The following is a 17,349-nucleotide window of genomic DNA, read 5'->3' on the forward strand; positions in this document are numbered from 1 at the left end:
ACATATTTCTTCCGTTTATCTGGTTATGCAGAGAGGAGTATTTATTTTTTATGGTCTTTGAGAAAATAAGAGATTCAGAGTTAAGATTACTTGCCCCCTCCAGGTACTGTAAGGAAGATAGGGAAGAGTAAGAGACAGGGTTGTTTATGGGGGGGAAACAAAACATATGGGAAACAATTAATATACTTAACCTTCAACAGGATACTGTGCTTTATCGGAGCAAGGAATACAACATTTAAAAACAAGCAAGTGGATTGTGGTTGAAAATTAGAGGAAAATACTTCTGTCACTTGTGCTGCACAGGCTTGCACATGGTCCATTTTACTGCCTGCCTGTGTGTGCGTGACAGTATGAGTGAGTGTAATAGCATGGAGAGGATGTGAGTAGGATTGATCTGGCATACTATGCATGCAAGGCACACATGACTGCTGCTGTTTTACTTTACCACTACACTGACAGAAACTGCCCTTATACAGACACTTCTGGCTAAGGTTTTTACACCCAGGGATAAATATACTTTATTATAATTGGATGCATTTCATTACCTGCAGATTTCATAACCTGTTAAGAGTGACATTAAAGCATGGCAATTTCTTTACAGCAGTCATGTTTGAGCACTTGTCAGCCTCTTTCCCACTGCTATTGGTGGTGTTCAGTCTCTGCCTCCACATCCTCCTTCCCAAATGCATAGCAAACGCTGAGAGAGAAAATCCTGAACTCCGTGATGCATCCTGATAACCGATCGCAGATCGGGAACTGGCAAAATGGTGCAGCATAATGGGGTGGCGCCCACCTCGCTACGCGCTACACATGCCTCCCGGCCCCACCGCCGGCCAGTACGGCCCGCGCAGCCGGACCCCGGCAAAAACCGCAGCGGTCCCTCCCGGTCGGCATGCCATTTCTCCTTCGTGAAGTTGTATCCCCGTGAAGCTCGATCCCGCCCGTTCATGGGGCGGCGGGCGGCTGCGCTCCCGGTGACCGCTTGTGTTAGCATGCTTTTAGTGAACCCGCAGAGCGCCCGCCGCACAGGGCCAGCCTGGGGGATCGGTCCCGACCGGCGGGGATTGCCCACGCGGCAGGGTCCGGCGACTACGGGCTGCACTCGGCTCGGCGGGGCTGGGGGCCCGGGAACGGCTCGACCCCCGCCCGCAGCAGCTCCCCGAGCCTCGTCGCCCGCCCGCCGTGCCCAGCCCGCCCCGCTGCGCTCCGCCCCGCCCCGCCGGCCGCTCTGCGCCCGCCCAGGCGGGAGGCTCCCCCACCGCCCCTCCGGGCTGGGGGGAGCCGCAGCCGCCGCCGCCGCTCCAGCTCGGCCCGGGCCGACGCGGCACGGGAGGTGGGGAGGAGGAGGGGAGAGAGAGAGAGAGAGGGAGGGAAGGAAGGAAGAAAGGAGAGAGGGAGGAAGGGAGGGGAGCTGAGCTGCCGCCGCCACCAGCCACTCTGTCGCTTTGCTTTCTGCAGCTGGTGACGAGGAGGGGGCAGCCGCCGGCAGGCGTCCCAGCATGCTGAAAGTCACCATGCCCTCCTCCTCCTCTTCCTCCTCATCCTCGTCCTCCTCCGGCTCCTCGGCTGCCGGTCGCCCCGGCTCCGCTACGTCTGATTACTGGATCGACGGCTCCAACAAGGACACCCTGGCCCACTACTTCGAGCTGGAGTCCGAGCTGGGACGGTGAGGCGGCGCGGGACGGGGCGGCCGCGGGGCGCGGGTGCAGCCACCGCGGTGCCAGGGCTGGCGGGGCTGGATCTGCCCTCCCACCAGCACTGCGTCGCTGTGGCGAGGGCGTCAAAACTTTGGTTTGCGCGAACGGCATTGGGAGAGCATGTAGGCTTTCGAAGGAAAATGACACCTCCCGAGAGGCAGGCTGTGCAGATCCCCGAAAGAAACGAGTGATTTTCAGGAGAGGGCATCAGTCTGTCTCGGTAAATGCTGGTCCATATGAGCAGCTTTACCTCGGTCAGATTACCTGTATATTTGCAAACTCTAGACTTAATACTGTATCTATCAGCTGAACGGGAGGCTTCACTTCGAGAGTGCTAAAATGCCAGCTTATTCACAGCCTCACTTCATATGAGATCTTTCATTGTTATGGCCATTATCAGCACCTTCAGACCTTGCGCTGACAAAACTCCCTCCTGAGACAGGAGTCCGTGAATAGGCCTCTGTAAGCAGAGTCTTTTCATTGAAATGCAGTGCAGATGAGTGACCTGGTATATGTTCATTCATGAATTCTGCCATAGTGCCCTGATGCTTCTGCCTGTCAACTTGAAGGTCCCAAGTGTTCAGTTTTTTTTTTCCAAAACTGAAGTCCAGTGTAAAATGCTGTTGCCTACATCTAATGTGTGATTTTTATTCTCTAAATACGTTTGGTGGTTTATGTCAAATTTGTGGGTAGAAGATAATGTGTTTTAAAAAGGTTTTATTTTCCACTTTTTTTTTTTTTTTTTTTTAAGGATATACATTAGATAACTTAAATCTCTACATCAGGATATAAAATAGCAATTGCTAACTTTGACAGTGACAGTATATTCAAATCCTGGATGACTGTGGGAAATTTGCAGGTAATAACATGGTTGCCTTGGTACAGTATTTTTTGCAAAAAGGACATGCAGTGGAAGTTACTGCTACAAAGCATACCTGTGCTTGCTATACTGTAACTGATAGGGGCAGGAAAGGCTGTAGAAATACCATACAGTATCATCCTTGGTGTGCTGGGTAGGTTTTAAGCATCTGCTGCTACCTTTTTGCTACTATTGCTACTCAGGCTAGCCAGTTTTAAATAGGCATAGGTTTATGTATGCTTACCACATATATACTTCACTGTACACCTATGCAGAAACATAAAAATGTAAAGCAGGAGATATAGCTGTGTCCGTTTTGTGTCCTAGATTGTCAAAAAAGAGTGTGTACTGCTGAATAACAGCAGTCAATACCAACTCTGTCACCTCGATTAATACTGTTACATGTGGTCTATCTAGGATCCTTTCAGTGTATGTGCTAGTGACTGTGGGCTTTGTTTAAGAATAGTCTGTGTTGGTGGTACAACATGGCTTTATTGTGAATCTTGGGAAGGGATTTTAAAATGGGAACTCTCCTGTCTGAGGAAGGAAAATATAATGAAAGCTGAGGTGCAGTGGGTTTTTCTACCTTGCAAGATGACACAGTAGATGCTGAAACCCTAACAAAAGGTTTGAATAAGGAAGATAACCACACCCAGCTAGTGTAGGGATATGAGCCATTAAGCCTGCTCCGCTGTTGGATAGAAGTAGTGTCCTGATTTTGGCTACGATAGAGTTAATTTTCTTCCTAGTAGCTGGTATAGTGCTGTGTTTTGGATTAAGTATGAAAAAGATGTTGATAATACACTGATGTTTTGGTTGTTGCTTGGCAATGATTGTATCAAGTCAAGGAAGGCTGCAGGTGAACAGGAAGCTGGGAGAGGGCAGGGCTAGGATAGCTGTCCGAAACTGACTAAAGGGATATTCGATGCCATATTGCATCATGCTTAGTATATATTTTGGGGGAAGAAGAAAGAAGGGGTGGGTGTTCTGAGTGATGGCATTTGTTCTGCCAGGTAGCCATTATGTATGATGGAGCCTGGCTTTCCTGGAGATGGCTGAACACCTGCCTGCTGATGGGAGGTAATGAACAAATCCCTTGTTTTGCTTTACTTGCATGTGTGGCTTTTGTTTTACTTATTAAACTGTCTTTATCTCAACTCACGAGTTTTCTCAGTTTTACTTTTCTGGTTGTCTCTCCCATCCCACTGTGGGGAGGTGAACAGCCGTGTGGGGCTTAATTGCTGGCTGGGGTTAAACCATGACAGTCCTTTTTGGTGCCTGATGTTGCACGACAAAAAAGACTGTAATGGTTTAATGTCAGCTGGTAACAAGGACCATGGAGCCACTCGCTTACTCCACTTTCCCAAGTGGGATGGAGGAGAGACTCAAAAGCAGAAAAAAACTTATGGGTTGGGATAAGAACAGTTTACTAGGACAGCAAAGAAAGAGAAAATAGTAACAACAATAGAATATACAAAGCAAGTGATACACAAAGCAATTGCTCACCACTTGCAATGCAATAGGCTGTCCATTCCTGAGCAGCTGTGTTTCCTCCCCAGCTGCTCCAGTTTATATACTGAGCATGATGTTATATGGTAAGGAGTAGTCCTTTGTCCTGGCTTTGCTCCTTCTCAGGTTCTTGTGCAACTGGTAGAGCACTGAAGGCTGAAAGTCCTTCACTACCAGGCAAAACCCAAAACATCAGTGTATTATCAACTTTCCTCTCATATTAAATCAAAACCACAACACTATACCAGCTACTAGAAATAAAATTAACTATCCCAGCCAAAACTAGGACATGTAGACACGTAGGAGAAGCCTCATATTCACAAGCCCCAGTCCTCATGGGGGACTTCAAACACCCCAGTATCTGTTGGAGGGGCAACACAGCTGGGCAGAAGCAATCCAGGAGGTTCCTGGAATGTATTGATAACTTTCTTCTCCAAGTGATAGAGGAGCCGATGAGGACAGGTGCTATGCTGGACCTTATTCTTGCCAACAAGGGGCTGGTGGGGAATGTGAAGCTCAAGGGCACCCTTGGCTTCATTGACCATGAAATGGTGGAGTTCAGCATCCTTAGGGCAGTGAGTAGGGTGCACAGCAAGCTCATTACCCTGGACTTCTAGAGAACGGACCTTGCCCTCTTTGGGGATCTGCTTGGTAGAGCACTGAAAGGGAGACCTGGGGAACTACAGGCCAGTCGGTATCATCTCTATGCCTGGCAAGATCATGGAGCAGAGCCTCCTGGAAACTATGCCAAGGCACATGGAAAATAAGGAGGTGATTTGTGACAAATTTTTTGGCCTTCTGTGGTGGGGTTACAGTGTTGGTGGCTAAGCAAAGAGCAATTGATGTCATCTACTACATTAGACACAGTCCCACACAACATCCTTGTCTCTAAATTGAGAGACATGGACTTGATGGATGAGGAATTGGCTGGATGGTGTCACTCAAAGAGTTGCTGTCAATGGCTCAATGTCCGGGTGGAGACCAGTGGCAAGTGGTGTTTCTCAGGGGTTGGCATAGGGACCGGTGCCATTTATCATCTTTGTCAGTGACATGAACAGTGGGATTGAGTGCACCCTCAGTAAGTTTGCTGATGACACCAAGTGGTGTGGTGTCGTGCAGTCCGGTGTGGTGTGGTGTGGTGTGGTCAACATGCCGGAGGGAAGGGATGCCATCCAGAGGGACCTTGACAGGCTTGTGAGATGGGTCCGTGCAAACCTCATGAAGTTCAAGAAGGCCAAGTGCAAGGTCTTGCACCAGGGGTCAAGGCAATCCCAAGCATAAATACAGGCTCACCAGAGAATGGAGTGAGGGCAGCCTTGAGGAGAACTTGGAGGTGCTGACTGATGAGTAGCTCAACATGAGCTGGCAATTTGCGCCTGCAGCCCAGAAAACTAACCATATGCTGGGCTGCATCAAAAGAAGTGTGACCAGCAGGCTGAGGGAGGTGATTCTTCCCTCTACTCCACTCTTATGAGAACTCACCTGGAGCACTGCTTTCAGCTCTTGGGTCCCCAGCAGAAGAAAGACATAGACTTCTTGGAGGTCAGCCACAAAGGTGATCAGAGGGCTGAAGCACCTGTCCAATGAAGAAGACTGAAAGAGTCAGGGTTTTTCAGCCTGGGGAAGAGAAGGCTCTGGGGAGACCTTAGAGCAGCCTTTGAGTATGTAAAGGGGGCGTACAAGAAAGCTGGAGATGGACATTTTACAAGGGCCTGTAGTGACAGGACAGGGGGTAATGGATTTAAACTGAAAGGGAGTAGATTCAGATTAGATATAAGGAAGAAATTCTTCACCATGAGAGTGGTGAGACACTGGAACAGGCTTCTCAGGGAAGCTGTGGATGCCCCATCCCTTGAAGTGTTCAAGGTCATGCTGGATGGGGCTTTGAGCAACCTGGTCTAGTGGAAGGTGTTCGTGCCCGTGGCAGAGGGATTGGAACTAGATGATCTTTAAGGTCCCTTCCAACCCAAAGTGTTCTGTGATTCTATGATGAAATTCAGTTTAAATAAATAAAATGGGGGTGGAGGAGAAACCATTTGGTTGTTTTATTAGTAAGGTTAAGAGAGAGAGCTCTGGAGACACTTATGACGTAGATAGAACACCTGGTTAGAGGTGCTTATTTCCTTTTTTCTTTGATGCATGCTCTGCAGGGCATCTGACAGAGCTAGCAAGTAAAAAATGAAGCACAGGAGGTAACGCTGTTGCAGCACAGTGTGTATTTAAGTGATGGAACCCGAGGCCACTGGATGTTATGTATGCTGAAAACTTACACGGGTTTAACAGACACCTAGGCAAGTTTACATTCTAGAAATCCATTAAGACTGATTAAACATGAAGATACTATTGAACTACAAGTTGTTGAGTGTTACAAGAATACTCTTTGACAGTATTGATATAGTTTTGCTCTATTCTTATATTCTTCCTGAGGCATCTGTATTTGGCCAGTGTTAAAACCAGTATTCTGCACTAGATAGGCTGTTATTCTGAGTCAGGATGATTGTTTTCATGGTGTATTGGATCCTGGGTAGTTCACCTTATTTTTAGTCCATTTCTGACAAGAGGATTTTGTCTGTGCCACTTAACAGTACTTCAAAATGATGTAAAGATGAAATTTTGGTATTTGTTTTATAAAGAATACCTGTTCCTTCACTAAAGTTTGCAACATTGGTCAGTTGTGGCCATTGGAATTTTTTTCTGCGTATGTTTCATCTAAAGGCTTTTTTTCCACACTCCCTTGGAAAAAAAAGTTAATAATTTTAGATGTTAAACCTGTGTGTTCCTTAAGGACTAAAACCTTTTCTTGGCATTATGTAATCCATGCTCTATCTTTCTATAGAGTCGTGGAATTCAGGATTAGTATAAAAATGGTATTTAAGTGAAGAGGAAATTAATAACTTACTTTTTTTTTTTTTTTTTTTATATTCAGCAATATTATGGAAAAGGAATTTCTCTTTGTTGTAATTTTATTTATGGTATTTTACTGAGCATGCACTCCCTTGCCTAACTGTGCCAAACTACATAACTATTTGAGCTTAAACTGTCTAATATTATTGTAGGTGTATTGCAGATCTATTCAATTGTCAAGGGCAGCTGGAAGTTATTTCCAACAAAATCCTTAGGGCTTTCTTTCATTTTAAAGATTAAATAAAATAATAATAATTTTAAAAACCCAGAAAAGTAACAGATTTTTCTTTGGTAAGAATGATAAATCAGGAACTTCCAAGGTTACCTTGTCCTTCATGGGCAGTCTTTCAACTGTGTGATCCTTGCTGAGGTCCTGAAACTTAAAGACACTCAGTACTTGCAACTTACAGAATCACAGAATCGCAGAATGTTAGGGATTGGAAGGCACCTCGAAAGATCATCTAGTGCAATCTGCCCACTGGAGCAGGAACACCTAGATAAGGTTACACAGAATGTGTCCAGGTAGGTTTTGAATGTCTCCAGAGAAGGAGACTCGACAACCCCTCTGGGCAGCCTGTTCCAGTGTTCTGTTACCCTCACTGTGAAGCAGTTTCTTCTCAAATTTAAGTGAAATCTCCTATGTTCCAGTTTGTACCCATTGTCCCTTGTCTTACCATTGGTTGTAACTGAGAAGAGCCTGGCTCCATCCTTGTGACACTCACCCTTTACATATTTATAAACATCAATGAGGTCATGCCTCAGTCTCCTCTTCTCCAAGCTAAAGAGACCCAGTTCCCTCAGCCTTTCCTCATAAGGGAGGTGCTACACTCCCTTAATCATCTTTGTGGCTCTGCACTGGACTCTGGCCCAGAACTGAACACAGTATTCCAGATGTGGTCTCACCAGGACAGAGTAGAGGGGAAGGAGAACCCCTCTCCACCTACTAACCACCCCCCTTCTAATATACGCTGGGATGCCATTGGCTTTCCTGGCCACAAGGGCACAGTGCTGCCTCATGGTCATCCTGCTGTCCACCAGGACCCCCAGGTCCCTTTCCCCTACACTGCTCTCTAACAGGTCATTCCCCAACTTATACTGGAATCTGGGGTTGTTCCTGCCGAGATACAAGACTCTACACTTGCCCTTGTTATATTTCATTAAATTTTTCCCTACCCAACTCTCCAGCCTGTAAACTTACCTATCAGCAAGTTTGCTGATGACACGAAGCTGGGAGGAGTGGCAGATACGCCAGAAGGCTGTACTGCCATCCAGAGAGACCGGGACAGGATGACCATGAGCCAGCACTGTGCCCTTGTGGCCAGGAAGGCCAATGGCATCCTGGGGTGTATTAGAAGCGGGGTGGTTAGTAGGTCCAGAGAGGTTCTCCTTCCCCTCTACTCTGTCCTGGTGAGAACACATCTGGAATACTGTGTCCAGTTCTGGGCCCCTCAGTTCCAGAAGGACAGGGAACTGCTCGAGAGAGTCCAGTGCAGGGCAACAAAGATGATGAAGGGAGTGGAGCATCTCCCTTATGAGGAAAGGCTGAGGGAGCTGGGTCTCTCTGGCTTGGAGGACACTGAGGGGTGACGTCATTAATGTTTACAGATATATAAAGGGTGAGTGTCATGAGGATGGAGCCATGCTCTTCTCAGTGACAACCAATGATAGGACAAGGGGTAATGGGTACAAAGTGGAACACAGGAGGTTCCACTTAAATTTGAGAAGAAACTTCTTCTCAGTGAGGGTGACAGAACACTTGACCAGGCTGTCCAGGGAGATTGTGGAGTCTCCTACTCTGGAGGCATTCAAGACGTGCCTGGATGCCTTCCTGTGTAGCCTCATCTAGGTGTTCCTGCTCTTGCAGGGGGATTGGACTAGATGATCTTTTGAGGTCCCTTCCAATCCCTAACATTCTGTGATTCCGTGATTCTGTAATTGATGCTGTGAGCTGAATCATAGGTGGTTTCTGTCCTTGAGGTCTTAGCACAGGGAGAGCTTAAATCCAGTGTGTGGTTTGAACTCAAGATTTCAGTGTGCAGAATGACATCTTACTCTGTCAATCCTGTTTATGAGTGCTGTTATAGTAGCATCTGCTTTTGTAATGGCAGTAGTAGATGAAATCAGGAAGCTCCATAGTATAAGCATAATTTTATAGAAATGAACTGGTTTTGCACTTGATGCTTTGAAATTCAAATTTTTTTTTTGCATTGAAAGTACGTCAATTATTTTCCATTCCTTCATTTTAAAAGGGCCTTTCTTCTGTTCATCTCAAGAGTTGTTTGTTATATAGACTGTTTGCCATGATTATTCGGAAAATAATTTGCTCATTTTGCTTTGGGGTACATTTAAAGTAGGTCAGTCCCCCCTTTAGTAACACTTTCGTTTAACTTGCTTGTGACCTTTAGTACTGTACCTGAGGATGTGCAAAGAGATGCAGGCATGCTGCTGACAGCACATGGTACTAGCTGTCTGAATGTGAGCATAGAGTGTTTAGTTGAAGCAGGATGAGGATGAGTTTTGATCAGAAATTGGCTGTGTAGGTCTATCTGACCTCCATGTCACATCGTGCCACAAACTGCAACTTGTTATCCTCACACCTTCAGGCAAGCAGCAAGCATTTTCATTCCGGCAGTTCCTGCTGATGGAGAAGGTTGTTGAAAAGGTGGGTCTGAGGTCTTGTTTGGGACTGTTATAGGTACATTGGACCTTGCTTTGAGGTAGGAACATACAAGATACAGAGCACATGGTGGCCTTTTACTGCTGGCCAAAGGTGGCAGCTGGATGTGGAGAACAGTCTTCTCCATGCACTGCACCAGCCAGCATAACCCCAGTTGAAGATTTTCACTTGCTTTTCCTCTTGAAGAGGTTACATCCACCTTGAAGACATTCTGTCCACCAGTCTTCCCCTTGAAAAATGTCATAGAATCATTTTGTTTGGAAAAGACCTTTAAGATCATTGACTCCAACTGTTAACCTAACACTGCCAAGTCCACCTCTAAACCATGTCCCTATGGACCTCACCTACACATCTTTTAAACACCTCCAGGGATGGTGACTCCACTTTCTTGGGCAGCCTGTTCCAATGCCTGACAACCCTTTCTGTGAAGAAGTTTTCCTAATATCCAATCTAAACCTCTCCTGGCACAACTTGAGGCCATTTCTTCTTGTCCTATCACTTGCTACTTGGGAGAAGAGAATGACATCCATCTCTCTATAACCTCCTTTCAGATAGTTGTAGACAGTGATAAGGCCACCCCTCAGCCTCTTTTTCTCCAGGCTAAACAGCCTCAGTTCCCTCAGCCGCTCCTCATAAGACTTATTCTTTAGACTCTTCACCAGCTTCATTGCACTTCTCTGAACTCTCTCCAGCACCTCAGTGTCTTTCTTATAGTGAGTGGCCCAAAACTTAACACAGTGGGTCCTCACCAGTGCCAAGTACAGTGGCACTATCACTTCCCTAGTCCTGCTGGCCACACTATTCCTGATACAAGCCAGGATGCTGTTGGCCTCTTTGGCCACCTGGGCACGCTGCTGATTCATATACAGCTGACTGCCAGTCAGCACCTCCAGATCCCTTTCTGCCACGCAGCTTTCCAGCCACTCTTCCCTGAGCCTGTAGTGCTCCCTGGGGTTGTTCTGACCCAAGTGCAGATCCTGGCACATACTAAGCATTTGACTGCAGGCTCTTCTGTGGTGAACATGCTCTTTGCTTCTTCCACTGAAGCAGCACTGTTGTGGAGAAGACAATCCAATGCTAAATTGGCCAGAAAGAGGATGTCAGAATTTTGTTAATGGAGATACTGCTCTAGGAGCGGGGAAGTCAGCCCCTATCAAAATGCATGCTCATCTTTGGGGAGTAATAAAGAAAAATTAATACCAAGCAGCAAATGTTTTTTTCTGGAAGATCTGTAGCTTCTTAACCAAGTGATCTGGATGAAATTTGTCATTTGAGTACCAGGAACCAGAACTTGCAGGCTATAGCCTGGGTTTTGATAACTAACAGTTTTTACTCAGTGCAGGGAGAATATTTTTTCAGTTTTGTCTGTCTCAGTTCAACAATTGGTTGACTCAGAATTAATAACCTGTGTGTTGAAAAAGCGTGAAAATAAATTTTTCTCTACAATTTAGTGAATAAAAAACAATTGAAAGAAGATACACCATTTCATTTGAGACTCTCTAACCATAGAGAGAAATGGGCTCTTAGGCTATTTATTTTAAACCTTGCCATTAGAGACTGTTGTTGAATGTGTTGTCCAAATGCCTATCTTAGGCACTAAGTACCTTGTCTAAATATTATCTCTGTCTTCATGTCTCTTAGTTAGAAAATAATATAGAGATTTTAAAAATTATTTTAAAAAAATTATTTGTTGGCACAGTTGACATTTCTTTATTGTTAGAAAATGAGTTTTAAGTTTTAAAGATGGTTGTTAAACCCCTTTACAGTTCAGATTTGTGGAAAAGCCATTGTTCTCCTGCAGCCAGGAGTTTTGCACTGAGCTTCAAACTCAATGCCTTCACTAGGTCTCAAAAAACACATGATAAAATGCGCATTTTTCATAATGGCTGATAAATGTTAATACTGTGACTGAGGGATTGCTTCCGTAATACCATGATGGAAAATAGGTTTGTTGATTCAATCAGCTGTGGACAAAATTTTTAGCTGACAACAGTTGTGGGCAGTCATGTTAGCGAAACTGACAGTATTGCATCTGCATTCTTTCAGGGATGTGTTAATGCTTGTTTCTGTGCAAAAAACTGCCCTGCTACCTCTGTAAATAGATTACTTGGTTTTCAGTACAATCAGTAATATCTAAGTCATAACTGTGTTGTATAAAAAATAGTTTGAAACAAGCTTTTCTTCTTTTTCTAAATATGAACTTAAATAGACTACCGATAATGGCATGTATTTACATGTTTCCACTTACAGAATCAAAAAGATTTTGTTTGTAACATATTGCAACGTTCCTGTTTTGAAAAGGCAATTTGTGGGTACATATACACTGAAGTTTTAATTTGGTATGGGAGTGACTTCTGTGAAACAATTGTCCCAATTATCCCCTCTCAATGTGCTTTGCTTTGCATCAAGGGGCGTTCTTGAAGTGCACAGAGCAGACTGAATGTAGCTGAACCAAAAGATGCAGTTCAGGAACACTTAATCCACTCTAACGTTTTGTGAACAATATTTCACAGGACCAGATCAGGGCTTATCTGATGCGAAACCTGCAAAAATTGTGTGTGCTGGTATCAGCATGTTGCCACCATCTATAACACTGGTGTGCTCCTACTGCACTGCACTACTTGCTAGTGCATACCTGGATTATGTCCTAGTGATACTGTATTTGAATCTAACTGTAGTTAATCTGAAAGTTGATTAATAGAATACTTGTGATATCATGCGTTCAACGTAATGCACAGGTCAGTGTCTGTCTGCTCAAGACTTGGAAGCTAAAGGGAATATATATTACATAAATCAAAATTCCATACTTAGAGTAGGCAGTGAAAGAGTAGTTAAGACATTGCAGAGTATTTTATTATCTCTATACTCTTATTAGTCTGTGTACTCAATGGATTCTTCTGTCAATACATGGAGCCATTACTTACTTTATATAAAAGGAGTGCCAGAGCAGTTTTAAATAGCTGCAATGAATAGGTGGTCATTTTGTGTAATTTTCACAGCTTTCTTGTACTTAAAAGGAGATATTAGATAATTGCTATTTCTTTATTTTAATTTATTTCGTCTGTCAGCCATTATGCATTTTTGTCACAGGTTTTGGTTATCTTTTTAAATTAAAAAATATATTTCTAATGGAGAAAATCAGTAACTCTTGAAGTAAGTACTCTTAAGAATACTGAAAAAGTTTTTTGCACATAGAGATTTTAGGAATTGAAAGTAATGTTATAATTTCTGTTAATATGAGGATTGTCATGTTTGAAAAACCGTTGCAATAGTCTGCAAAGAGTCAGATATAACAAAGTCATTCTTTTAGCTTGTTGCAGGGAGAATACATCTGAAATTGAATAAGTATTTTCAAGTTCAGTTGAAAGCATTTTACTTGGTGTGATTGTGTAATAAACCTATATGATTATGGTAGGTAAACTTAGCAAATATGTGTTCATTCCACTGCATCTTCAGGTGTGTGTGCAAGTACACATAGTATCATGTAAAGGATAGTAATGGACACAGTTTCATAGGAAGAATTCTACCAATAACAGATGTTTAAATGCTTGCTCACATAGTAAATAGCCACATTTGAAAACACCATCAATTATGAATGGTGGTCAGTGAAAAAGTACTCACTGTTTGCTGTAGCACGTGCCCCATCTGTGGAAGTCCAAGTACGTGCTAGGAAGCACTAGCCATCCTCTTCAGTCATTCAAATCAAAGCAGTTTTATCTTCCTAAATATTGTCTGAAAAGGTCAATCAGGAAATTAAAAAAATAGGCATCCCTGGACCTAGTTTTGTTTATAGTCTAACAAATGGAGCTGGCTTTATTGCAGTAAACCTGAATGCTTCTTTTGTAGTCTTCTGCTAGCTAAAAGGCTGGCTGGACTTTGCAAAAGCAATCTTCTGACACTGCACATTGTGTAGAAAAAACATGCAAAGATTTGAATATTATTTTAATCTCTGCATATACAATATGTATGAACCATTACTAGGAGTTAAGGCAGCATAAAAAGAAAGAACATGTACTCCTTTGTGCTTTCACAATGATTCAGAATATAAACATATAGACTTGCATATTTACTGTTGACTTCCTCCTTTAGGCATTCTCACTGTGCTGCTTCTTTTCACAATAAGCAGAGCTTTATTAACTGAATAACCACTAATTTCACAAGGCATATTCTTTTTTTGGTACAGTGATGCACATTCTGAGAAAGGGTAACGAAATGCTCTGTGTATTTCCAAATTGTGATGCTGCTTTTGGTTTTTGGTTTTTCTAATGTATTTTTTAATATTTATGGTTTTCCTATCTCCTCTATTAAAAAAAAAAAAAAGGGTAAGAATGACAGGTTTTACAACCAGTCATTGATACTTCGGAAATACTCTTACATTTGTTGTTAATGATCCTTCATTTGGGCTTGCGTTGTCAGTGTCTTCAGTCAGTCAGTAATCACCAGAGAATGCATTTTAGCTTATTGGTTTCTTGCTCTTAAAAACAAAACTCGTCTCTAACTTGTGAGGATTTTTTTACTTCCCTTGTTCTTTGGAGTCTGAGCTAGCAGCTCTGTGAAAACTGAGCTGGTGAATCATTTAGAATTTAATTTAGGAATTTTTGTGTTGTGGACGTGTGTTGTTTTCTTGTCACCTTACTTTTGTATCTCAGTGTTAAGAAAGGTCTTTCAGAGTGAACCCTCTTTTGGCAAAAGTGCACAGAATGTATTTTTCCAGAGTGTTAGCGTGTAAACATCTAGAAACTCATCTGAACACGGCAAGGAACGCATACTTCTTTCTTGCTCTGTTCTAAGACTGCAGTTTGTTGCTTGTGATGCTTTCCCAGCTTTTTCTTACTGAGGAGATAAGATCTGTTTTGGAGGGTAAATGCATGTTTTGTTGTGGCGGAGTGAGTAGGGAAGATTCTGCACAGCATGCCATCTTGGCTAGCAGTGTGCTCTGGAGCAGCCCAAACGTACTGCAACTACTGAGGATTTTATGTCTTAAGGACAGAATGACATTTCCTTTGAGTTTACCGGAGTCTGTGGGAAGGTTGTGGTAATGCACATGGAAGCCTACTTCTTTTTTCCTGGTGAGCTGTGGGGTTTTTTAAGATCTGCCAGCGTGATGCAATGGGAAAGATCATTGAGAATGAGCTATTCAAGACCACTTTCAAGTGTGCAGTTTTTGGTCAATATATACATTATATGTGCTCAATTTCTTAGACAATATAATTTTTAAAATAGAGAGATGGAGTAGTGGTAATACAATACTATACCAACACACATTGCAATTGTATCTCTTGGCTATAGAATGTAAGCAAAAATGGTGTTACTGTCATAGATTATTATCAGTTAAAACACATGGACTATTAGGGATCATAAATATTTACATCTGTTGCCCTGAGAGTAGATTGCTGAGGTGTTGTTGCTTTCCTTGTAAAATAATTCTAAGTTCGGACACCCTACAACAATATGACTTTGAAAGGGACCATTCAATCTGTAGCAATCAAATCTTTTGCCTCTTTGAATTTCATCTGCAGGGGATAACAGAAGAGATATTATTTGGTGTGAACCATGAAATTACATGATTGGAACTGTATGCTGATTCTGACACAAGTGAAGTCGTCATCTGAACAACGTAGTGCTGTAGCTTATAAGCCATCCTCCTTTCACATATGCAGCTATCCGTGCTAGAACTCAAGAACCATAAAACGTGAAAGAGACTAAAAATGGGAAGCCCTTTGAGGAAAAAAAAAAAAAAAATGCTGCCCTTTGACAGTTTACTATCTATTTATCACTTTTTTTTGGGAAGGGATAAAGCAATAGTAAAAGCATGTTTAAGATTTATAATGCAAAGCCTCAAAACCAACAGCATTAAAATTTAAGCCCTTCAGCAAAGGTGTTGTCTGTGCTCTGATGCATACCTCGCTGTGAGCACCCATATGCCACAGAAAAGATGCCAAAACTGCAACTTTACCTCAGAACTGATGTCATCTGAAAAGTCCTTTTCCGCAAGCTCTCTTCACAGAAACATGTGTTGCATCTCTCCTGGCTTCTCTCCAGGCATGGTGAAAAGAAGCAATGGCTTGGGTTTATGGAGGAGTCAACATTCTAAACTGGGGTTCCTCCCTCTACCCCCTTCTCCCTGCCTCCGCAATAATTTTTCCTTATTGGAAGTATTTGTAGTGTCTTCTCAACGCAGATAATAATAAACATACCAAAATTAGTAGTTATTTTCAGTCTTTTGATCTTTAAAGCCTATCTATGTCTGCCAGGTTAACTGCCTTTGGGAACTCATACTGCATCTTAAAATAATCAGTTGATTGCGGTTTTATTCATGAAGATGACCCTGATTGCTCGACAAACTTTGGCAGAACTGAATACTGCATAAACAAAAACATTCTATGAATGTCTTGATTTTATGTTTTCTAATGAGGTAGCATAGCACAGAAGGGAGGTCAGTCAATCAGGTCAGTCAATCAGATCAGTCACCATAAATTGTGAATTGCTTGTTGACATTTGGTCATGTGTTAAAAAACTAAAATGCTGACATTAGTAGATAACAAATTTGTATACAGAAGTTGGGATTATCTCAGAAATGAAATGCAGGAATTCCAATTTAATCTAAATAAATTACTTTCAATGAACAATCTTGCACTCATGAATGAATGGAAATAAAAAAGTGTGTGAAATCTTAATGAATATCCATGGAATAAGAAGTCCAGCATTATCTTCAAGTACTTCTGAAATAATATTCATATTGATGTTTCTTTAAATAATCCTTGTTAACAGAGGCACACTGCCAGTACCAAAGAAGCTGCTATGTGATTTTGCTTTGTGTTTAGCTGTAAAATAAAATTAATACTATGTTGAAAGGAGTGGACTTTAATACCCGTTCTGTGGAAGGCTGATCATAAATTGTGCAACTTTCAATTGATAATGAGGCCTTCTAGCTGCATGTATTCTTTGGTGATTAGTTGCTTGAATTTTATTTAAATTTGACAAAGTACCTCTTTCAGATTCTCTATATGTGCAAGATGGTGTTTGCTGTTTCTGATTTATTAGGTGTCCAGCACTGGTCTAACGTTGTGAAAAAATGAGGCTGTTTTAAGAACATGCTTTGGGCCAGAAATTATTTCAAGTCTTTTGGTACACATTGATATTGTGTGTGTGTGTGTGTAGTGGTATTACATAGTTTTATACTTTTGTAGATAACATAGTTGTCTTGGTAAGGCTTATAAGGCCTCAAGATAAAGACTGCCATGGATGAGTACTGATTTTTTTCTTTTTCCTTTTTCTCTTTTTCTCTTTTTCTCTCTTTTCTTTTTTCTCTTTTTCTTTTTTTCTCTTTATCCTCTTTTTTTTTCTTCTTTTTTTCTTTTTTCCCCCCCCTTTTTCTATTTTCTTTTTGTCTTCTTTCTATTTCTTTTTGTCTTTTTTTTCTATTTTCTCTTTGTTTTTTTTTCTTTTTCCTTTTTTTCTTTTTTCTTTTTCCTTTTTTCTTTTTTCTCTTTTTCTTTTTTCTTTTTTCTTCTTTCTTTTTTCTTTTTTCTTTTTTCTTTTCCCCCCTTTTTTCTATATCCTGTATTATTATTTTGTCCCCCTCTTGACATGTTTTCTAGATTAATGAACCACAATTCTAACATTGTATACAGTGCTTTACTGATGCTTGTTTTTCTGAGGGATAACATTCAGTTGTCAGCTTTCCATATTGTAGAATAGTG

General features: G+C 42.2%; 1 protein-coding gene across 1 annotated transcript in view; it reads left to right on the top strand.

The window, feature by feature from the left end:
• Positions 1-1,499: 1,499 nt before the first annotated feature.
• Positions 1,500-17,349, top strand: part of CAMK4 (calcium/calmodulin dependent protein kinase IV) — a gene marked incomplete at both ends in the record, with an annotated part of 165,845 nt that continues 149,995 nt past the window's right edge. The window contains one exon of the mRNA XM_080362423.1: positions 1,500-1,666. Within this exon, the coding sequence (XP_080218549.1) occupies positions 1,500-1,666 (167 nt within the window). The remainder of the gene's footprint in view (positions 1,667-17,349) is intronic.

The sequence above is a fragment of the Nesoenas mayeri genome (assembly GCF_963082525.1).
Source record: "Nesoenas mayeri genome assembly, chromosome: Z".
Classification (NCBI taxonomy): Eukaryota; Metazoa; Chordata; class Aves; order Columbiformes; family Columbidae; genus Nesoenas; species Nesoenas mayeri.